The sequence below is a fragment of the Phocoena phocoena genome, chromosome 10 (genome assembly GCF_963924675.1).
Source record: "Phocoena phocoena chromosome 10, mPhoPho1.1, whole genome shotgun sequence".
NCBI lineage: Eukaryota > Metazoa > Chordata > Mammalia > Artiodactyla > Phocoenidae > Phocoena > Phocoena phocoena.
In genome coordinates this window covers 69,048,111-69,073,266 of record NC_089228.1, presented here as the reverse complement: position 1 = coordinate 69,073,266, position 25,156 = coordinate 69,048,111, and the positions used below count along the sequence as shown (strand labels likewise).

General features: G+C 39.3%; 1 protein-coding gene across 2 annotated transcripts in view; it reads left to right on the top strand.

The window, feature by feature from the left end:
• BTBD9 (BTB domain containing 9) overlaps positions 1–25,156 on the top strand; it is a 405,791-nt gene that overhangs the window by 76,768 nt on the left and 303,867 nt on the right. Inside the window, exon 5 of one of the 2 annotated variants that reach the window (XM_065885107.1) lies at positions 13,350–13,373. The exons of the other annotated variant lie outside the window; for it this stretch is intronic. Within the exon in view, the coding sequence (XP_065741179.1) occupies positions 13,350–13,373 (24 nt within the window). The remainder of the gene's footprint in view (positions 1–13,349; positions 13,374–25,156) is intronic. 2 annotated transcript variants of the gene reach the window in all.

Genomic DNA, 25,156 nt, shown 5'->3' with positions numbered 1-25,156 from the left:
GCTGTCATAATGTGTTTTAAAATATACCCTGCAGAATCTGGGTCTGAAGGACTCTAACTCACATATTGATCGTTGGAGGTTTGGGGTTTGTTTTTTTCAAGTACAAATTGTAGATGTCTTATTTTAAAAATGACATTGTCTGAGAAGTGTTGGTAATAAGATGGATGCCTTCTGTGTACTAAGTGCTTTTACATAAATTATTTCATGTTCTTAAACAACTTAAAGAACAAAACTAAGTTCTTAAAACAGCTCTTCGAGGCAGGTGGGATTATTCTTGTTTTACAGAGCCTCAGAAAGGTTACGTGCTTTTTCAAAGATCTCAAAACCAGAAAGGCCTAGGATTCTAGCCCAGATATGTCTAGCTTCAAAGACAGTTATATAATGTCACTGGGAAAGAACCCATCCACATATCTAAATAATGTTTTCCCTCTTACTTGTAAGGCTTATCAGGTATGTGCTTGGGTCTGGGACCTCATTGTTTCTTAGAAGCTTTGTTTATAATACTGCCTTTATCAGGGAATTCTGACAAAGTCCACATAATGATATCCTAACCTTGTCTTTACAGACAGCGCCTCATCGGAGACTTTTTGGAGGCTATATACTGTCATGCCTCCAAATGCCTGGAAGAAGGAGGAAGATTACTGTTTATTAGCTTAGATATGGTTTATAGCACAGGTAATACCCACAATTTTCCAGACACTTTAAGTATTTCATTTGATCTTACCTGGGAGCTAAGCATTATTGTCCAACTATTGTATTTCACAAATGAGGAATGTGAGACTTGGGCAGCATAATGAATTTACAATTACACAGCTAGATTACAACATCTGGGATTGAAGCCCAGGTCTGTTTGACTGTAAAGATTTTTTTTTTTAATGCACAATGCTGTCTTTTCCATCTCTGCTTATCATCTTATGGCATTATCTTTGTTTTTTGTGAGGCTTCAAAGATATTTAAAAAATTGTTTTATTCTGGACTTCAGGGTTCTGAAGTAACAGCTTTTACTGCAGGGTGTTAAAAACACACACACATACACACACTATAGGATGAGGATAATATCCATATGCTATGTATTTTTTAATCTTCTAAAAGCACTTAGTACCCTCAGTAGATCCAGATTCTGGCAGCTGCCAGATATACATTTGGATGCTTAAATTAATAAGTCAAGATTTTAATTTTGCTGCTATGGTTAGTGAATGGTGCCAGATTAAACTCATTTCCAAAGAGTGAGATGCAGACTAGGTATCATTTTATTCAGTCTGTTTATTTATACTGTGATGATAGGGTATGCAGACAGGCAGTATTAAAATGTTAGGATGTGCTTCTGGGATGTATTTCTAGTCCCCTGAGAAACTTCTCCAGTTTCCAAAGACAGCAGCATTTCTATGATGACTGTGGCCCTTCCTATATGGGGTTCTCTTGTTATCTGGATATTTATTATTTCATGCCATGTGGTCGCAAAGGTTGCATAGGGAAATAGAAGTTACCATGATGTAAAAATCTTTACTGATTAACTGTCCACGTAAAATTAGCTCCCACTCAAACATTCATTTCTTGCCCATCCTGTTAGTTATAATGTTTCACTGATTGTTACAAAGATGTAAAATCATTGTACTCTATTGCAAAGTCAAATAGCAGATTTTGCAAAAATACTGGAGATAAAAATTTAATGAAACCAAGGAAAGTGATGTTGAAGAACTGCTGCCAGGCTTGCATGCAGAGCTGTTGGCAGCGAAATTCTGGCAACGTTAGGCTAGTGAACATCTGAAGAAGAGAAAATCCACCAGAATAATGACATGTTAGGCATTTCAAAAGAAGGATCTGACTATTAAAAATTAAGGGAAATTTGGTGATGTCCAGGTAATTTTGGAAGAAACTCTCTCACTGTATTTGTGCTATTTATATAAATATTGTCTGATAATTGTTTACTGCTTCTGCTGCTGCTACTGCTACTTTGGTTAGTACATAGTTGCATTTATTATTAAAATTTTATTAAATAGAAGATAAAATACACTAATATTTGGTATTTCAATTTTTTACCTTAATGAAAACCTTTTTTTTCCACATTCACTATGAAATTTTGGTCCCTACTTTAAAAGTCCTTTTCAGATAATGGTTGTCCTCGAATAATAAGAACCTCCTGTAATGGTTATATACTTCATGTATTTATTTGTCGTTCCTCTCCATTTATGCTGTTAATGAACAGCAGCAACAAAAACTTGTTTACACGTGGGGTTGACTCATCCTGAGTAATATTTTAACCAGTGATGCAAAGAAACAGATTTTCATGAGCAATAGTTTCTTCTAGAAGAATGGCTAACCAGCAGATTACACTTATATCCTGGAGAAAGGACTTCAGGTCACTCATTAAATCCAAAGGCATTACATAGATAAAAATTTCCAGCTTGGGATGGTTGAGGGGAATGCAGTAGTATTGTTTTTGAAGTCTTTGTTTCTATTCAGTAACATTGCCCATAGCTTTAACTTTACTCAGACCCCAAGATGAATATATTTTGGAGCTTCCTATCCATTTGAAAAGAAAAATGTGTTTGTAATTCACCAGACTTAATTTGGCCCACTGGTAGACTTGGCAGGCTCAGCTGCAACAGCAAGAGTGGAATCTAATATCCCCTCTGGCTTCTTTCACTACAGCCAAGGTTCTGGATGCCCATTATTTCTAGAGATGATGTTCCTTCTTGGATTTTTTTTTTTATCTTGGAGTCTGTGGAATACCCCAGGGTAGTGTCAGTGGCAGAGAATTAAGTATTTTCTGGGTTCTGAAACATACGTAAAAAACATATATCAGTTGAATATGCATAGTTGATTTTCTGGTAACTTCCAACAACATGCAGGCTCTGTTCTAAGCAAAATCAGAAGATTGTTGGGTTTTTTTTGAGACCTGCAAAGTAATGTATACCTTAAAGTCATTCTCCAAATAGAGCTCATTCATTATGACCCGCATTTACATTCATGCTTCCCTTGAACTTAGGCCAGAATATTTATCTGTGCAATTGAAGTAGCAACACGTTAGTTAATGCTTGATTTCAAGTAGCTAGCATTTCAATTTATTTTTCCTTTATTAGGAAAGTTCTTCCCTTTGAGGGGGTTGAATTAGTCATTGTGTGGTTTAGTTAAGTTCCTTGTTCTGAGGACAAAACATTGCAGGATTTGTGGAGTTGTCTATAGTACCTGTGTGAGAGACATGTCATGAATCTCTTAATAGTTGGGAGATTGCTTTCACTGAAGATTCTGACGTATGACTGGCTCCTTCTCCTTTTTATGGCAAACCGTGTAGCTCATGTATCATGCTAACTATAAATCTTAACTCATACTTGTCCAAGGATTTTACTGAGATTCACCTTCTTAGAGCTGAAAAGGTTCAATACCATATGGTTTCTTTTTATTAGTATGATTAAGAATGTATTTTCATCAAACTATACCATCTGTTATAAAGAGAAAACAGGTAGATAGATTGATATACTTTCCTTGTTTTTTTTTTCTTTTTAACCTCCATCCAAATAGCTTATAAGTATAAATCTCTTAGATTGGATTATTTAGAAAATTTAAAAAGTTATGTATTGAAGGACTAGCTCCTTCAGGGCAGAATTTAGCCATCTTTTTGTCCCACATGTACCTTGCATTATGTCACATATATAGTAAAATTTCAGAAAATATGTTGAAGTGAAGTTACCTGTAACTACCATGTTTTATGTAATATTATAAAATTACAGAAATATATTAACTGGTTGGAATTACATATAGCAGGCTGAATAAATTGATGGTTTCTCATTTTTGGTCCAGTGCCTGGTCCAGAGTTGGCATTCAGTGACTTTTTCTTGACTTAGCTCATTAATTAATTGATTGATTCTTGAGATAATTTAGTCTGATGACTAAAAGAGAGTTATGAACAGTCATGTAACCTTTATTATAATAATGTATTTTAATAATCCTGCAAGAACAGAATTTGGTAAAAGTTTCCTTTGTGGTAAGTTTACAGTATTTATAAGGGCATGAAACACTCTTTTTAAACGGATTTATTTTATTTTATTTATTTTTGGCTGTGTTGGGTCTTCGTTGCTGCACGCAGGCTTTCTCTAGTTGCGGCAAGCAAGGGCTACTCTTTGTTGAGGTGTGCGGGTTTCTCATTGCGGTGGCTTCTCTTATTGCAGAACACAGGCTGTAGGTGTGCGGGCTTCCGTAGTTGTGGCGTGTGGGCTCAGTAGTTGTGGCTTACGGGCTCTAGAGCGCAGGCTCAGTAGTTATGGCACACGGGCTTATTTGCTCCGTGGTATGTGGGATATTCCCAGACCAGGGCTCGAACCCGTGTTCCCTGCATTGGTAGGTGGATTCTTAACCACTGCACCACCAGGGAAGTCCTGAAACATTCTTAAAAACATAATTTTTAAAAATTTACTATTTAAACTGTTATCGAGTTTTGCTTTTATTGTTATTCTTTCCATTGAAGCTCATAGGTAACATTCTTCCTGGCTAGATCTCTGTGTTTTTAAGTGAGCCTTAAAGAGTCCAGTTTATATATGTATTGGGTGGGCCAAAAGGTTAGTTTGTTTTTTTCTGTAAGATGGCTCTAGTAGCACTTAGTTGTCTTTAACTTCATTTGAAACAATTTTGTTAGATTTTATGTGACAGCTGTCATATCAGCGTGCATTTAAAGAAAGACTTATCAAAATTGGTGAATTTTTGTGTAGCCATTTTAATATTGAATATGGAAGAAAAAAAGCAACATTTTTGGCATATTATGCTTTATTATTTCAAGAAAGGTAAAAATGCAACTGAAACGCAAAAGGAGATTTGTGCAGTGTACGGAGAAGGTGCCGTGATGGATCGAAGGTGTCAAAAGTGGTTTGCGAAGTTTCGTGCTGGAGATTTCTCGCTGGACGATGCCCCATGGTCGGGTAGACCAGTTGAACTTGATAGCGATCAAATTGAAATAGTAATTGAGAACAACCAATGTTATAGCACATGCAAGATAGCCGACATACTCAAAATATCCAAACCAAGCATTGAAAGTCATTTGCACCAGCTTGGTTATGTGAATCTCTTTGATGTTTGGGTTCCACAAAAGTTAAGCCAAAAAAACTTCTTGACCACATTTCCACATGCGATTCTCTACAGAAAAGTAATGAAAACTTTCCATTTTTAAAACAAATTGTGACAGGCAATGAAAAATGGATACTGTACAACAGTGTGGAATGGAAGAGCTCATGGGGCAAGCGAAACGAACCACCACCAACCACACCAAAGGCAAGTCTTCATCCAAAGAAGGTGATGTTGTGTATATGGTGAGATTGGAAGGGAATCCTCTATTATGAGCTCCTTCCAGAAAACCAAATGATTAATTCCAACAAGTACTGCTCCCAGTTAGGCCAACTGAAAGCGGCACTTGACGAAAAGCGTGCAGAATTAGTCAACAGAAAACGCATAATCTTCCATCAGGATAACACAAGCCCTCGTGTTTCTTTGATGACCAGGCAAAAACAATTACAACTTGGCTGGGAAGTTCTGATTCATCCACCGTATTCACCAGACATTGCACCTTCGGATTTCCATTTATTTTGGTCTTTACAAAGTTCTCTTAATGGAAAAAATTTCAATTCCCTGGAAGACTGTAAAAGGCACCTGGGACAGTTCTTTGCTCAAAAAAATAAAAAGTTTTGGCAAGATGGAATTATGAAGTTGCCTGACCTGAAAAATGGCAGAAGGTAGTGGAACAAAAGGGTGGGTACGTTGTTCAACAGAGTTCTTGGTGGAGATGAAAAATGTGTCTTTTATTTTTACTTAAAAAAAAAGGCACTTTTTGGCCCACCCAATATAATCCAGGGGTCATTTGGAGTCTTCCAGTTAATGCAGTCTAGGTAAGAGTGCTCAAACCCCCAGTTCCATTGTCTTGAAAAGTCCAAAACTTATCCTGGACTATTTGGGAAATCCCAGTCCCAGGACTTAATTCTTTATAGCTCCTCTGCCTCTCATTTCTTTTCTTCTTATATGCTAATTTTGTGTTATATCATGTTGTCCCAGATACGAAGTTCAAGACAGCTTCCAGTTCCTCCAGAAGAGTCCTGTCCAACAGAAGCATTAGAGGCCAGTGTAGACTTTTCTGAGGCTTTCACTGGAAGAGAGAAGGAAAGATTTAACATTATCCATCCCGTTATTAATGCCTTAAAAAATCTATATTAGACATTATTTTTCATTTATTCACTGAAAAATATTTAATGAGTCAGGCACTGTGCTGGGCACTGCATAGTCAGAGCTGAGTGAAAAATAGGTTCCTGTTTTCATGGAGCGTATAGACTAGTAAGGGTGCCAGGTAGTCAAGCAGGCCTACAAATTGATGTAAAATTCTGACTGTGATAAGTGCTATGTAAAGGGGTACACAGTACTGGAGAATGTTTAATGGAGAGCTTTGACCTTTTGCGGGGTGGAGGGTCTGTGAAGATTAGAAGGAATTATCTGGCCAAAGAGGGTTATGGGGGTGGAGGAGAGAGAGGCACAGGCGAGTTTTAGAGTCTCTTCCCCACAGTGCTGCCATATGTATTTTCCTCTTGGACGCGTCTGTCTCCAGGAGCCCAATCTTGTTGGCTGCCTTCTCCTCCAGGATTTCCCCTTAGAACTTCCAAGTTCTTCTCCCTCTATTAGGTAGAGCAGTTCTGCTAATCTTTAAGTCCTATTCAAAACCTAATTAATTTTTAGAAAACATTCCATGTTCCTGCCAAGATTTCACCCCTAGGTCAAGGAAACAGTTCTTAAACCACACATTGGCAACATAATTCATTCATTTTTGTCATTCATTCATCCATTCAACAAATATTTATCGGACATTTGTTCTCTGCAAAGCAAGAGAACTTCACCCCACCTGATTGATACCTGAGCATTGCCGTCCCTATGAAAATTTCCCAGACTAGTTTGAACAACCTGAGCATTGCAGGCATTAAGGATTCAGCAAAGTACAGATTGCGCAAAAATGCCTGTCTTAATGGAGATTATGTTCTAATGGGGAGAGACAGACAGTAAACAAAATAAGTAAAGCAGGGAAGAGGGACTAGGATATTTATGGGGTGATTTGCAGCTTCAAACAGTTGAGGCCTCATTATAAAGGTGACATCTGAGTAATGACTTGAAGAAGATTAGGGAATAAGCCGTTGTGGTCAAAGAGTGTTCCAGGCTGAAGGAGTGGCCACTGGCCCTGATGTGGGTACATGCCTGGTGTGCTCCACAAATGGGAAAGAGGCCACTTGAGCTGGAGCAGAAGGGAAAGTAGTATGAGACAGTGAAAGGAAATGGGGTCAGACTGTGTGGGCTTGGTGGAGTGAGATGGGGAGCCAGTGGAGGGTGGTGAGCAGAGGAATCATGTGATCTGGTTGATCTAACTGCTGGGTGGTGGGTAGTCTGGAGAGGGGCAAGGATAGAAAGAAGAATTTAGGCAAAAGGTGGTGGTATTGGCTTGGATGAGACTAGAAGCAGTGAAGTAAGGGAAAAATGCTGGAGATTCTGATATATTTTGAAGGGAGAGCTAGTGACATTGGCTGATAGATTTGATATGGGATAAGAAAGAAAGAAAGGAGTCAAGGATGGCATCAAGGTTTTGGCCTGAACAACTGAAAGGATGGAATTGCAGTGACTGAGATAAGGAGAACTGTGAAGAATAGGTTTTAGAGTAGCTCAGTTTGAACATTTTAGATATGAGATGCCTTTTAGATGTCTGAGAGGAAATGTTGAAGAGGCAGTTGAATATGTATCTGAAGTCTAAGGGAAAGTCCAGGCCGGATATATAAATTTAGGAATTCTCAGCATGAGATGCTTCTTAAAGCTGTGAGACAGCATGAGAGCCACAGTATTAAAAGGTTGAGGTTAGATGAAGGATCCAGCACCCAAGACCAAGAGGGAGCAGCCAGTGACGGGGGAGCAAAGTCAGGGGAAGATGGTGTCTTGGAAGCCAAGAAACGGAGTTACCCATTGTGTTGTACTGCCGAGAGGTCACGTTAGACGAGGCCTGATGATTGACGGTTGGATTTGGCAACATGGAGATCGTGATTGCCCTTGTGAAGGAGTTTTAGATGAGTGGTGGGATGGAAACCTGATTGGATTAGGTTCAAAAGAGAAGAGAAGAGTTGGGAACAGGATATATAAACATTTTTGAGAAGCTTAACTGTGAAAGAGAGATGTAGGACAGTGGTTCCCTACTTTCTAGAGGCTTAGCTACACAGTCTTTTCTGGTATCAACTGTCTGGGGAAAGTTACTTTTGCAGAAACCTACTTATTACCATTAAGGTTTTTTTTTCCTCCTCCTGACCGCTGTCATTTTGGGTTGCTTCCCTCCTTTACTCTGACGGTACCTAAGTTAGGACCTACTAAAATCTTGCTTTCTTTCTGATCCTCAAACAGGATGCAAAAATACTGAGCCAGCTCTGGGGACAGAGATACTGCCCTCCATAGCAGGTTAACAGGAGGATCAGTTTGGATACACGACATTTCCTAAGACTTGAGACAATGCCATCTGCACAAAGAAGGATAGCTCATATTTATCGAGTGCTCCTCTGTGCCAGCACAGTCTGGGTGTTTTACATCATTATCCGTTTAACCATAATAGCTACTTGGGGTGATAGAGCGTCATAAAGAAAGTCTTACAGGTAAATAACTGGGATTTGTGAAAACCCTCTTAGCATTGTGTTTTATCTTATCAACTTTGATAGCTCATTGGAATACCCAGGAATGTTTTACAAATGACTATGAAGTGCCAGGCACATTTATAGAACTAGGCATTAAAAGGATTCACATTGTGGGTTACTTTTTTTTTTTTTTTTTTGCGATACGCGGGGCTCTCACCGTTGTGGCCTCTCATGTTGTGGAGCACAGGCTCCAGATGCACAGGCTCAGCGGCCATGGCTCATGGGCCCAGCCGCTCCGTGGCATGTGGGATCTTCCCAGACTGGGGCACGAACCCGCGTCCCCTGCATCGGCAGGCGGACTCTCAACCACTGTGCCACCAGGGAAGCCCTGTGGGTTACTTTTTAAAAATATTATGAACTTCTGGTTAAGAAGATAATTTTTTTTTTTAACTGAGAGGCTAGATTTTGGGTAAAACAAATTCCTTTTGAAAATTCTCTAAAAGGTCTTAAATCCTTAGACTTTACACATCCTTTTTACCCATGGGTTCTGTCGTCCTTTTCTGCAGTTATTGATGTTTCCTGGTGCCTTTTCTATAGTGTCTGCCTGGCCATATCCATTCCTTACGGATTTATTGCTCATCTTTTTACCCTGCTCTCTTTAGAGGAATACAATATCAAACTTTTATCCCTTCCATCAGGTTACAACAATTTAAAGGTAGATTGTGCTCCTGGCCCAAACATGTTGACAGTGACCCATAACAATATTTGAATTATGGTGTGGTTTTCGGGTAAGCATCATAGTATACTGTTTTCTTTTTATGTGTGGACCTCACTTCTTTACTCATTTACATATCTCTAGGGAAAGATAAATGTCTGAATTGGGTAAAAAAGAATTTTGCTTTGAAATTGCTCTTTTTTTTTTTTAAGATGTCATCTAGGAATGCACTATTTAAAAATTTTGAACTTTGTAGGCACATTTTCATTTTAAAAGAAGAAGGAAAATGACTTTTAAGAAATATGTTGGCAAAACCTGAAAAGAAAGCTCTAAAAAAAGGAGTCTAGCCTGACAAGAGAAAAGGAAGAAATGATTACTGATGATTTCAATCTCCAATAAATTACAAAGCATACGTAGTAGGCTTTGAAGAGAGATGATTCCTATGGCATACTTCATGCTGCCTTCACAGAGAAGTGTGTAAATGAAAGGGAAATGAATTGTTTCAGCCTGGCAAATCTATACCATTTTGGTGGAATGAAAATGAGTGAAATTGAAATAATTCCATCACTTCTTACTGAAAACAAAACATATGTTTCTGATGTGTTTCTAGAGAACAGTGTACTTGTAGATTTGCTACAAGGAAACAATGCTGAATCAAAGGTAACTAAATAATTATCAAAAATAAGGGGATAATAGTATTTTATATAATTTACACTGCAAAATTTGAAAATTTGGAATATTACTTTGTGGCTAGGAATAATTTTTTTAAATTCCTTAAAACTTAGCAAATTTTTCACAATGGGAGAGAAACTTCATTCATGTATTTTTTCAACAAATATTTATTGAAAGCCTACAGTGTGCCAGGTAATATTATTAATAAAATGGAAAAAGTCCTTGCCATTAAGAAGCTTATATTCTAGAGGAGGAGGCTAAAAATAAACAGTTACATAGATAATTGTATCACTTTACTTGTCACATCATAAGGGCAATGAAGGAAAAGAGGTCTTCCTTGAGGAAATGATGTTTAGCTTGAGACCTGAGGAATGACAAAGAGGGTAGCCAGGTATAGGGGGAGGAAAAAGGGTTCAAAGAACAGAGAGAAGCGAAGAGTTGGGCAGTGTGGATGGAACAAGTGAACAAGGGTATAGAAGTACAAAGTGAAGCTGGGGTAGTGAGCTAAGGACAGGTCTCATAGGGCCTTGTAGGTTGTGTTGTGGATTTTGAACTTTATTCGGAGAACAAGGAGGCGCTATTAAACAATTTTTAGCAGGTTTGCATTTTCAGAAGATCACCCTGGGCAAAGGACTTGAGCAGACATCTTTCCAAAGAATGTGTACAAATGGCCAGTAAGAGATGCTCAACATAATTAGTCATTAGGGGAATGTGAATCAAAACCACAATGAGATAACACTTCACAGCTAATAGGATGGCTGTTATCAAAAACAAATGAACGAAAAAAGAAAACAGCCATTATTGACAAGAATGTGGAGAAATTGGAGCCCTTGTGCATTGCTGATGGGAATGTCAAATGGTGCAGCTGCCATGGAAAACAGTTTGGCAGTTCCTCAAAAAGTTAAACATAGGGGGCTTCCCTGGTGGCGCAGTGGTTGAGAATCTGCCTGCTAATGCAGGGGACACGGGTTCGAGCCCTGGTCTGGGAAGATCCCACATGCCGCGGAGCAACTAGACCCGTGAGCCACAAGTACTGAGCCTGCGCGTCTGCAGCCTGTGCTCCGCAACAAGAGAGGCCGCGATAGTGAGAGGCCTGCGTACCGCGATGAAGAGTGGCCCCCGCTTGCCACAACTAGAGAAAGCCCTTGCAAAGAAACGAAGACCCAACACAGCAAAAATTAATTAATTAATTAAAAAAAGTTAAATATAAACATTTTTTTATTTAAAAACTTTGGTTTAAAAATATGTATAAAAAGTTAAACATATAAACAATAAAAAGTTAAACCATATGATCTAGCAATTCTCTCCTAAGAATATACTCAAAATAATTGAAAACAGAGGCTCAGACACTTGTACCCTAACGTTCATAGCAGCATTTTTTACAATAGGTAAGAGGTGGAAACAGCCCAAGTGTCCATCAGTAGATGAATGGATAAACAAAATGTGGTCTGTACATACAATGGAATACTATTAAGCCTTAAAAAGGAATAAAATTCTGGTACATGTTACAGCGTGGATGAACTTTAAAAACACTATGTTAAGTGAAATAAGCCAAACACAAAAGGAAAATATTGTATTATTCCACTTATATGAAGTACCTAGAATAGGCAAATTCATAGAGATAGAAAGTAACATAGAGATTACCAGGGCCTCAAGGTGGTGGTGCATGGGGAATTACTGTTTAATGGGTATAGAGTTTCTCTTTGGGATAATGAAAAAGTTCTGGAAGTAGATAGTGGTGATGATTGTGTAACATGCTGAATATACTTAACGCCACTGAATTGTGTGCTTAAGGATGATCAAAATGGTCAAAACAAAACAAAACATAGTATATTTAAAAAAAGATTACTATGTATATCAGTTAAGAATGCATTGTAGTGCAAATCACAGGAAACCCTACGAACCACAACTTAAGTAATTGGGGTGCTTATTTTTCAAATTTATTTTTTTTACAATATTTTATTTATTTATTTTTGGTTGCTTTGGGTGTTTGTTGCTGCGCCCAGGCCTTCTCTAGTTGCCGCGAGCAGGGGCTACTCTTTGCTTCGGAGCACGGGCTTCTCATGTGGTGGCTTCTCTTGTTGTGGAGCACAGGCTCTAGGTACATGGGCTTCAGTAGTTGTGACGCACGGGCTTAGTTACTCCACGGCATGTGGGATCTTCCCGGACCAGGGCTTGAACCCATGTCCCCTGCATTGGCAGGCGGATTCTTAACCACTGCGCCACCAGGGAAGTCACAGGGTACTTATTTTTCTTATAAAGTAAATCAGGAAGTTGGCAGTCTGGTATACAGTTCAACAATGCCTTCTGGAGCTAGGCTGTTTCTTCCTTTCTATTATGATATCCTTAGAATGTTGGCATTGTCCTCATGCTCATCTCTGTAGGCCACCAAGTGTCTGTTCTACCTCCAGACCCTTGTCAGTATTCCAGGCAGGAAGAAGGAGGACGACGAACAGGAAGGAGTAGTACCTATATCACCTGTGTCAGGAAAGCTCACTGGCTAGAACCTTTGTGTCACCCTACATTTCTTTTTCTTATATACCACATCTAATCCATCTGCAAATCCTTTTGGTCCTGCCTTCAAAATATATCCAGAATTGGAACCACTTTTGCCATACCTACTTCATACCTTGATCCAAGCTGCCACCATCTCCTAGATTATTATAGTGGCCTAACACCTCGTCTCCCTGCCTCCACTCTTGTAGTCCTATAGTCTTTTCTTAGACCCTGCAGTGCTCTTTTTTTTTTAAATTAAGACATAATTCACATACTCCCAAATTCACCCTTTAAAAAAGTGTACAATTCAGTGGTTTTTTAGTCTGTTCACACCACTATGTAAGCCTAGAGAAGTGTTCCCTTGTAAACATAAATCAAAATCTTCTTAAAACCTTCCAATAAATCCTCATCTCATTCAGGGTAAAAGCCAAAGTTCTTGAGCTGTCTGCAAGGCCCTATATGACCTGGGTCCCCCACCTCTCAGACCTCATCTACAGCTGTCTCCCCTCATCACTCTGCCTCACCCACATTGACCTTCTTGCTGTTCCACACCAGACAAGCTCCTATTTCGAGATCTGTGCCCTTGTTGTTCCCTCTACCTACAATGCTTCCTTCCTCACCTCCTTCCGGTTTTTCCTCAGATGTTACCCTTTCAGTGGGCCCTTTCTTGACCATTCTATTTAACATTGCAGCCCACCTCTCAGACACACTCACACACTCACTGACACACATTCACTAAATTCTTTCTTATTCTTTTTTATTTTTTAATAAATTTATGTATTTAGTTTTTGGCTGTGTTGGGCCTTCATCGCTGCACGTGGGCTTTCTCTAGTTGCTGCGAGTGGGAGCTACTCTTCGTTGTGGTGGCTTCTCTTGTTGGGAAGCACGGGCTCTAGGTGCACAGGCTCAGTAGTTGTGGCTCATGGGCTCTAGAACGCAGGCTCAATAGTTGTAGCACATGGGCTTAGTTGCTCCACGGCATGTGGGATCTTCCCGGACCAGGGCTCAAACCTGTGTCCCCTGCACTGGCAGGCGGATTCTTAACCACCACACCACCAGGGAAGCCCCTCCTTCTTATTCTTTCCCACTGTTTTGTCTTTACGTTCATCACCTTCTAATATACTGTATAATTTACTAACTTATTTTGTTTATTGTCTGTCTTTCCCTACTAGATTATAAGCTCCTTGAAGGCAGGGTTTCGTTTTTGTTTTGTTTTTTACTGTTTGATCCCAGCACCGTGAATAATTGTAGTATATATTTGTTGAATGACTGAACCATGTTATATGGTACGCCAAGCTGCAAAAGAGGCTAGCTTCTAGATTAGCAGAAATAAGAAAGGGGTTGGGAATGGGTGTTGACTGAGCCCATTTAAAGTTGTGAGGGCTATTATGGTAGTATATTATTTATTTGACAGATATTTACTACTAATGCTGAGCAGTGGAGTTACAGTGGCAAATAAGGCATTTGTGGTTCTTGCTGTGATGGAGTTTACATTCTAGAAGGGGGATATATGTAATAAGTAAACAAGCAAGATAATGTTAGAAAGCAATGGTTGCTGTGAAGAAAATAAGACAAAGTCATAGAAAATGAAGTTGGGTTATGGGGAGACACTGCTTTATATTCTATGGTCAGAAAAGACCTTTTTAGAAGGTGACATTTGAGCTGAAACCTGAATGACAAGGAGGAACCAGCCAGGTAGATATCTATGAGAAGAGTCTTCCAACTTGGGAAAGGAAATCAAAAGGATAGTGGGCTTCCCTGGTGGCACAGTGGTTAAGAATCTACCTGCCAATGCAGGAGACACGGGTTCAAGCCCTGGTCCAGGAAGATCCCACATGCTGCAGAGCAGCTAAGCCCACGCACCACAACTACTGAGCCTGTGCTCTAGAGCCTGCGAGCCACGGCTACTGAGCCCACATGCCACAACTACTGAAGCCCGTGCGCCTAGAGCCTGTGCTCTGCAACAAGAGAAGCCACTACAATGAGAAGCCCGCGCACCACAAAGAAGAGTAGCCCCCACTCACCGCAACTAGAGAAAGCCTGCACGCAGCAATGAAGACCCAATGCAGCCAAATATAAATAAGTAAACTAGATAAATTTATTTTAAAAAAGAAAGGATAGTACAGATGAAGCTTGGTGAGTGAGGGATGTGGCAGGAGATGAAATTGAACAGGTTAGATCATACAGGGCCTTTCAGGCGATGGTAATTGTTTAGATTTTTATTTTAAGTCAGTTGGAAGTCATTAGAAAGTTTAACCAGGGAAGTGATATGATCTGATTCAAATTTTAAATGGAAACTTGTACTGGAACAGGTTCACATACTCATTTGCTTTCAGTGGTCACGTAGTGTAAAAGTATGTAGCAGACCCATATAAACAATAATATTGAAACTACGTTGATAAATGGGAATTTTCCTTTGGCCTAAGTGTTGGGAGACAAGAGGTGGCTGGCAAAGAAACCAGAGGGCAGAGGTGTAGCCTCTCCTGAGCCCCACCTAGTGTAGAGCGAGTGGAATTATATACCCAGTGTTGCCAGATCTTTTAATTTTCTCAGAGAAGCCAGGAATCCAAATTGTTTTGTTAAACCTTTCAATTTATAAACGTTAGCAACCAATCCAAATAGTTTATGAAAATACAGTGGGCCAAACAGAACAGCCTTGCAGGTAGGATGAGGTCCCATAGACGACATTTGGCAGTCTCTAGATTAGGATGATGACAGTGGAGGTGCAGAAAAGCAGAAGGGATTGAGCTATATTTTCATATCCACAAACATGATGATAGAGTGGATGTGGAAGATGTAGGAGATGGCGGGGGAAGAGGGAGGCCTCATTCTTGGCAGTGTATTTCTGGCGTGAACAACAGGGTGAATAGTGGTCCATTTCCCGAGGTAGGGAAATCTGGGGAAAGGCAGATTGTGCGTGCAGTTAAGACCAAACATTTAGTATTGAGACTTTTTAGGTTTGAGATGCCTGTGAATCATCCAAATGGAGATTTCCAGGGAGAGTTGGTTGTAAAGGACTGGTGCATGGAAAACAGGTCTTGATTGGAGATAAATTGGGAATTACTGACTACAGCTGAGTTGAAGCTATGGGAACCGATGAGCTCAACTAGGGTGAAGCGTTGAGAGAGAGTAGAGAAGAGGGCATGTGTCCAGCCATAGAGTCATAACTATTCTCTTGTTAACCATCTCTCTGTATACTCTGTATATAAACTTACGGGTTAAATATATAGTTAAATTTCTGTTTCCTGCTCGAGAAAATAAATTCTGCTTTTATCTTTTTAGTGTGACAGTGATTCTGGGAACCTCAGGAATTCTAACTTACAAGGAGGAGTTACTTGTATACAACCAGAAGAAATGTCTGGTTTTATATTAAACTTGCTAGGAACAGGAAGAAAGCAGGGCTTTGACTGATTTCAAGTAGAGATTTTAGGGAGGGGTCGGTCCCAGAAAATTTTATAGTTGGCCTTTATGTGTGTGCTCTACTTATAAAATTCTCTCCTGTTTGAATTCTTCCTTCCTTCTTGGCCTTCCTCCCACCTTCCTCAAATATGTGGGCACCTACTATATGCAAAGCATTGTAAAAGCACAGGTAATATAATAGTAAAAAAACCCCAAACAAACATGAAGCTTACTATTTTCAGTATGTTCAGACATTCTATTATTCTGACATCCATTTTGTGATATTTTATATTGGAGGAGTAGTTTGGGAGGTCTGAAAATAGAAATCGGAATAAATATGAATAATACACATTTCCCTTCAGGAGTCTTTCAATGGAGACTACCAGAAACATTGTCATTAAGTTTTTATTTACCATTTCACCTTTGTCCAACATTAAGACAGCTGTTGTGTTTTCTTGACTTGCCATCCTTCTGATCAAGCTGTGATTATATGTGAAAGAAGGACCTGCTCAGTACAGACCACGTGAGGGTGATGTGTGCATTGTCGCCACTCCAGCATTTAGCATCATAGAACACAGTAGGAGATACCTCACAGTTCTGTTTTGCCTTGGAGTTAAATTCAGAGTAGTGGGTTTTATTTTCTTTTTAATCTGTACTTAATCCTTTAGGTGTCTTAAAATTTGCTTCCAGTGAGGCACCTCCAAAGCTCTCTTGCTAGTTGGCCCAAGTCTTTGGTGTCCAGAGATAGCAGTGTTTTCTTGAGATATACTCGTTATTTTATAAATCTTTATAAAGTTAGTCCTTCGGGTTGACCTTCAGGTATAAGATATACTGCTTTTGTTTAGTGCTTAAGAACAAAAGCAAATCTGAACAGAGCCTGGCTTTTTTTTTGTTAGAATTTTGTATCTGCTTTTATACCATATGAATGCCTGGAGGCATCTTAAGATGGACATGATTTTATAAATCTTAAATAAAAAATAAATGCTTTATAGGTTTGGGATTTGCAAGGTGCAACACGCTGTAAGTTGGTGAATCTGTTGTAATACAATAAGGTTTACTGTAATACAAACCAATTTATCAAAAATAATGGCTCTTGGATTACTAGCCTGGCTCCTAGATTAATCCATAAAATGGGCCCCACTGTGGAGCATTTCATATTAATTTATTATACCTCCACTATGTGTATTAGTACTTACTAAATGCCCCAAATTTCTTAGGACAAAACCAGAAGATGGAATTTCACCCAAGCCAAAAGGTTTTTTGACACACTGGCACAGGAACGAGGTAGTGGAGGGAAAAGTCCTTCTTTTCCATGTTTTGGTGCCTGTGCCTTTACTATACTGTTGACTCCTGAGGGATTTCAGACCCATTTTAAAATTTGGAGCGCATATAGCAATGCACATGATCCATGTGTCATATTCATTATAGGTATTAATAAAGAACTCTTAACTTTTAAGAGTAAAGCACTAATAGCATCAACATCCCTGCCCTTCAGTCTGTGAGGAACCTTTAAGACTGGCAATCCAACCACCAAGGGGTTTCTAGAAATACTTATTTCCCTGAGCTTGTGAACTCTAATATAGCACAAAATTTCTCTTTAGTTGCATCTCTGTAAGTCTAATTCCATACAGAGCCTGATAGGGAATCGTGTTTTTATTTATTTTTCTTTTTAATAAATTTATTTTATTTATTTTTATTTTTGGCTGTGTTGGGTCTTCCTTGCTGCGTGCAGGCTTTCTCTAGTTGCGGTGCATGGGCTTCTCATTGCAGTGGATTCTCTTGTTGCGGATGGAGCACGGGCTCTGGGCATGCGGGCTTCAGTAGTCATGGCATGTGGGCTCAGTAGTTGTGGCTCGCAGGCTCTAGAGCGCAGGCTCAGTAGTTGTGGTGCACGGTCTTAGTTGCCCCGTGGCATGTGGGATCTTTCCTGACCAGGGCCCGAACCCATGTCCCCTGCATTGGCAGGTAGATTCTTAACCACTGCACCACCACGGAAGTCCCGAGAATCATGTTTTTAAATATCTTATTTTTAATACCTATAGTCAAGTCTCATTTATCTCTTATAATTGGTCTGCTTTCCATTTTATTTGTGGTGAATTTTTATACCCACATTGAATTGGTCCAGCCACCAGTTATGCTCCTGTCATTTGGCTTGTACCCAGGGAATGCAAGTAATTTTTCATGTTATCCTGAGAAAAAGATAGTCAAATAAATCTCTTTAAAAAATTGATATTTCAAAGTCAACTAAAAGTGATTTGCAGAATGTTTTTGATCATCTGTGCTTCTGCCTTCAGTTAACATAAATAACCAAAAGTTGGCTGTGGCACAGTATAATTCTTCAATGGAACAGTGGTCATTTGGTTGTAATACTTTGAAGGCCATCTGTCCTAAAGAAATTCAGGCACCAGAGCCTCAGATTCTTTACTTAACTTCTACCCATCTTGGAAATTAGCGTTAGCCCTGAGTTCATTTGGCTAGAGGAATAAATACATTTAAGACTGATGTTGATAATATTCAGTTGAGTTAAGATACAAACAGTTAAAAGAACATTAGATTGTTGACATTAATAGTTGATATTAAATGTGGTACAAGTGATTAAAGAGTTGCTAAACAATAGGCTGTAGACTTAGTAAATTTAGATTTAAAAACTGATGTAGATAATAACTTTATATATCAAAATTACTCCTGCTTATATATAAGAAATGTTAAAAGAATGTTACGTAGATAACACCTGTCACTCCTAAAATGTACTTGGATTTCAGAGTTAAAATCACAATGAGGGGCTTCCCTGGTGGCGCAGTGGTTGAGAGTCCGCCTGCCGATGCAGGGGTGACGGGTTCATGCCCCGGTCCGGGAAGATCCCACATGCCGCGGAGCGGCTGGGCCCATGAGCCATGGCCGCTGAGCCTGTGCGTCTGGAGCCTGTGCTCCGCAACGGGAGAGGCCACGACAGCGAGAGGCCTGCGTACCACAAAAAAAAAAACATCACAATGAATACTTCATCAATCACAATGAATACTTTATCATCTCTCCAACTCCTCCCACTCCCATTTGCTTTTTACTGTTAGCGTTGACAATACATGTGCTCCTCAGAAACCCCTTAATTTCCCCAAAGTATTTGTTATTTTCTTGTCTTTTGGGTTTAATACTATGGACTCAGCCATTGCTTTTTTATCTTAAGAAACTAATGAATTCCTAGGCATCAAGTATGTAGGAATAGATTCATACTGGGTGACTTTCTCTGCCAAATGGGTACGTCAGCATGAACTTACTAAGATGGTTATAGGGTCTAATATGCTGTTCTGATGTTTAATTTTATCCATAAAATTTATCAGTAAGGGTACCGATTAGGCTAGTGTGTCAAAGAGACCCAATGACTTTGATAAATATTTTCTCTCACTTAACAGTCTAGGGCTGATAGGCAGTCTTTTCCTCATGACTTCATGGGATGCAAGCTGGCAAAGTGACTCTGCCAGCCTTTAGGTGTGACTTCCGTGATTTCTCTGGTGGACTCCATGATAGCAGAGGAGTGTGCACCCAATGTATTAAGACCAAAGCTTGGAAGGTAATTCATTACTTCCATTCACATTCTGTTGGTGAGAACTTGGCTACTGACCCCACCTACTGGCAAGGGAAGCTGGGAAATGTAGTCTCAGTTGGGTAGCCGTGTACCAGCTAAAATTTGCTGAAGAGAGAAGAACAAGTTTTGAAGGTCTCCCACTTCATTTTATATCTAATGTTTTCTTTGTTTATAACATAAAATTCAATGTCAATTCAAAGTGAAGCACTTTTCCCTAACTCTCCCCCCTTCCCACCTCTCAAAAAGAATAAAAATGAAAGAGATATGCTTGCCCATTTGTTAAAGTGGAAGACTAACTTGATACCTTAAATCTGCAAATTCAGCAGAAATTGATAGAATTGCTCTTTTCCCTACAGGAGTCTTTGATAATCTGTGTCTATTTATATATCTTAAAAGAATGTCTATCAGAAGGCCTGTTGGCCACTTGTGCAAGGATAATAAAAGGAAATTCACTGAGATCAATTCTGAGTGAGCATATCCAAGCCCTTTTAGGGGAGTGGTTGTTTCTAGTCCCAAATGTAAGACTGTTGTAGTTTGATGCCTTTGTTCAGTTGAATCCTAACTCTCCATTTTGGAGTACAGATTCATTAGACACTTTCCTGATTCCCATATAATTCTCCATACATAGAGAAAATGCACCCGTCATGCAATCTGTAGATATTTCTGATTTCTATGAAAGTGATTTATCATGATTAAAAAAATGTAGCTGGAAATCGTAGTGATATATTCCCTCCTTCTCTAGGAAATTAGTTTCTGATTATGATTTTGACTTCTATTTAAGCGGTTTAACTACAGGGATGGAATCTGCTGATTGTGCCAGCATGTATTCTTTCACCCATGTGACAAAATATTTTTTATTGTAAATTAGTAAATCATTTTAGTGACTACTTCAGTCTTAATTTCACTAACGGTGAGTCTGCTTCTAAGGGTTTGGTCACCTGGACACTGCCACGATAGCCAGATTTTTTAGCTGCCTTGCACTTGTTTGATGCTATAGTACTACCAGCTCCACATAGAGACAGGAAAAGAGGGACAGAGGGAGGGAAGGAATTATTCTGATCTCTGTTGAATCATTTCTTCATTATGAGTGCTGCAAATTTTAGCTAGAGGGCAGAGACTGCCTCTTTGTGCCTTTATTTAATAGTGTTTATCAAGCAAGAGTGGCTTTAAGAAATAACTGAAAAAATTGCCTAAATACTATCAAAATGAATATCAGCTTTGCCCAAACTAAAACTAGTTTCTGAATGGGTGAAACTAAATAACACCATGTTATTTAGTCAGTGTGTACATTTTTCAGAAGACTCATAATGTTGGGCTTACTGGAATGTAGTTCTGCATAAAATTCGTGTTCTACAGGAGACAACTTAGATAACTTTGTGGTCAAGGTAGCTCATCCATTTATTAAATAAACATTGATTTAAGCCTTGCAATATGCTCATTAGTCTAATAATAATCCGTTTCTCTACTTTTAGGCAAGAGTACATAATTTTTTCTAGGCATATTTTATGCTTGGTCATCCTAAAGAGAAGAAATTCCTCAGCCTATCTTATAGCATTTCATAATATAGAATCATTTAAAAGTTTTTTCCTGATATTCCATATTTATGGTTATGTTCTACCATGTGGAAATGGAAACTCCCCCAATAACCAGCTTTTAAAAAAAATAAACCTTCTATACTTGGAAATGGTTTGAAGTTACTTCCCAGATTTAAAAACCTTGGCTATGGGACTTCCCTGGTGGCACAGTTGTTAAGAATCCCCCTACCAATGCAGGGCACATGGATTCGAGCCCTGGTCCGGGAAGATCCCACATGCCACGGAGCAACTAAACCCGTGCACCACAACTACTGAACCTGTGCTCTAGATCCCATGAGCCACAACTGCTGAAGCCTGTGTGCCTAGAGCCCATGGTCCGCAACAAGAGAAGGCCCCGCAATTAGAAGCCTGTGCACGGCAACAAAGAGTAGCCCCTGCTCGCCACAGCTAGAGAAAGCCCGCGCACAGCAACGAAGACCCGATGTAGCCAAAAGTAAATAAATAAATTTATTAAAAAAAAAATCTTGGCTAGATACTCTTATTTCTATCACATTCTTATATATTTTTTTAAATTATTAGTGGCATTTAATTTATTTATTTTATTTTTGCTGTGTTGGGTCTTCGTTTCTGTGCGAGGGCTTTCTCCAGTTGTGGCAAGTGGGGGCCACTCTTCATCGCAGTGCACAGGCCTCTTACTATCGCGGCCTCTCTTGTTGTGGAGCACGGGCTCCACACTCACAGGCTCAGTAGTTGTGGCTCTCGGGCCTAGTTGCTCCACGGCATGTGGGATCTTCCCAGACCAGGGCACAAACCCGTGTCCCCTGCATTAGCAGGCAGATGCTCAACCACTGCGCCACCAGGGAAGCCCCTTATATTTTTTATTTAACAAATCTATAAACTAATATTTAGTGATAGTGATTAGTAACTGGAGAAATCTAAGTTCACCTAAGTGATTAGTTGAGGAGAAAAGACATAAATATATCCTGTCATCTCCTAATAATTTGATGTCTCAAAGCAGCTTATTGACAAATGAGCTGTATAGTCAAAACTGTTAAAGAATTCCAGATAGGCAGCAGAACACAGTGGTTGGAACCACACAGACTTTGGAACCACACTGCCTGGATGTGAACTGTGGGCCTGCCGCTCACAAGCTATAAGTCTAGACAATTGCTTGGTTTTCCTGTGCCTCAGCCTCCCCATATGTTAAATACAGATAATAATGGCACCCATCTTATAGCATTATTATAAGATTTAAATTAAATTCATTGATATATAGTATAAAGTGTTTAGAACAGCACCTGATACATAGAAAACACGATGTGATAATAACAATAGTGGAAAACACTATAAACCAAAATGCTGTTGGAAGATTGTGTGGTGGAATAAGCTAAGATTTGAAGCAGAGATGGAATTTGGAAAAGCTGACAGGAGTGGAGAGGCTTGTGCAGGCAAGGCAGGGAGGCTGTAAGCTGTGTAGAGGACACTGACCAGAATGGTTGTGAGTTCAGAGTTGTCTGAAACATGAGGATTTAAACGCTGGGCAGAAAGGCAGACTTAGGCCCAGCTCTCAGAGACTTTCAGTGTTATTGTCAGGAGTTTGGATTTAATCTTTGTAGGTGGTAGGTTACAAGCATTATTTTAATTTTGATATGAGGTAGTTTGCTGGATTGGTGGAGACAGATGGTGAGAGTGGTGGCAGGTGACGTTGTAGCCAGTGCACAGGCTCGAACTGGGATGGGTACAGTAAAAATGGCGAGAAAGAGATGTTTTCAAGAGGCATCGTGATAGAAAATTGAAAGGATTTGCCTGTCTTTCTTTTTTGAGAATTTTCCTCCTACCTAGTGTGTATTCTCCCTTTATTTGGTATCTTTAACTACAGAGGGAAAATCAGAATAGGAAGCAGTCTGTGGGTGAAGCATCAGATTTTTCAGGCGGCATGCTTAGATTGAAAGGCCTGACAGGAGAGAAGTCAAGGCTGGAATTAGGAATACAGCAGTCATCTCATTAGAGCTAATATTTTAGCAATGGGAAGAGTCAAGATCTTTGAGAGAGAGGGAATAGGGAGAGCAGGACTTACTCCTTGAGGAACATGTGGTTTAAGGGAATTTGATGGAGCAGCCAAAGAATTGGGAGGAAACCAAGATGGTGTTAACAACTTATATTAAAGAAGAGAAGAGAATTTGCAAACTGACTGCATAGTCAGCAGTGTTAGGGGCTGCAGGACAAACAGAACGAGACCTAAAACAGTTACTGTATGTGGCAATAAGGCCACTAGTAATCTTGGTAAGTGAAGTTTCAGTAGGGTGTAAGAAAGCAGATTTTGGGACTTTTATTTGAGAAGCATGGATGTGAAAGGAAGAAGAAATATATGGTGGCTGTAATGGGTACAAATGAAGATGTTCAGGCAGAGAGAGAAGCCAGTGGGGAGGGAGAGATTAAAGATCTGGGGGAAGGGGGTGGGATGAACTGGCAAGGAGCTAGAGCAGATGGGAAAGATCAGGTGGAGCCTGTGGATTAGCTTCAGAAAGGAGGAGACCCACATTCTTGGGCCGTGGCATCTTGTGCCTGGGACAGTGCTGGACACCTAGCAGGTATTTGGAAATGTATATAAAGGTGTGACTGAAAGGAAGAAGGCAGGCTAGGTGTAAAAACAGAGAGGCGGTGAAAACTAGTGAGTTTATAATGTTTGATGAGTAAAATTCTGCCATAAAGTTAGGAAACAAGATCAGCAGACAAAGTGTTCATGAGGGTGGTAATGACAATGGTTACCATCTACCTATGTGTCAAGCACCATTTTAAGTGTTTTACAAGTGTTATTTATTTCTCAAATAAACCTGTAAGGTAAGTACTAGTTCCCCATTTATTAGATGGAGAAATTAAGACAAGAAAGGTTAACTAATTTGCCCAAAAACATACATTTTGTAAGGGCATATTGGGGATTTGGACCAACATAGTCTAACTTAATAGGTCATGATCTTAATTATTGGGCTTCTGCTTCCCAGCCCTTGGGGAATGAATGGAAGATTTCAAACATTCATGAGATTCAGAACATTTATGGTAGAAATGGTGCCTGGGAAACAAACCATAAGATATAGTTTTAAAAAACCTTTTTTAATAGCAGTGAATTTTAAAAAAATGACTTAACCTCTTTTTTGGTTGTTCTAAAAGTAATATATGCTTATTGAAGAAAACTTAGAAAATAAAGTATAAATTTGAAGATTAATAATCCTAAACCCAGAGATAACCAATGTTGACAATTTTGTATATTTTCATGTAACTTTTTTCTAAGATTACTTTTTCTTTTCACAAAATTATATCATAATGTTTGTGTGTGTGTATACACACATATGTATTAGTTATATATAATCTTGTGGGATTTTCATTTAAAACTTTATTGAGTATTATTTCATGTCATCAAATACACCATAACTTTCACCATTTCTCTTTTGTTGATGATCAAGTCATTTCTGCATGTTGTTCTTATAAGTAGTGCTATAGTGGCCATCTTTCTTTGTCTACAGTTCTTATCACCTTAGGCTAGTGTATTAGTCAGGACTCCATGGTTTGTAAGTGATAGTAAACCACTTTGAACTACCTTAGGTGAAAAAGTAATTTTTTGGCTTAGGTAACTACTGAAATGACAGGGATGAAGCTGGGCCTGGTAGTTGGAGCCAGGGACAACTCGGACACATCAAAAACCCCTCCACTCCTTGTTCCTGGTTCTTTCTGCATGTTTGTTTTCTGAAACAGTTTTCCTCCATACCCTGGGAAATATGACCACAAATATCTCCCGAGCTGTGGCTCACAGCATTGTCAGCAGAGTGGGACTTCAGCTTTCTCCTCCAAAAATTTATTTTGAAGTTTTCCAAGCAAAAGGCTTTCCTATACAAGTATATTACTATATTTGCTTTATCACATATCTGTTCATCTATCAATCCTGCTGTTCATCAATGCGTCTTTTAGAAATCCATTTCAGAGTAAATGGCAGACATCAGTACTTCCCCCTAAATACTTCAGCATGCATGCATATCATCAACTTAGAGTTCACTAATTTTTAACATTTTTTCTTTTGATGTAAAATTTACATTCAAAGAAATACACAAATCTTAAGTTTACATTTGCTGATTTTTGATAA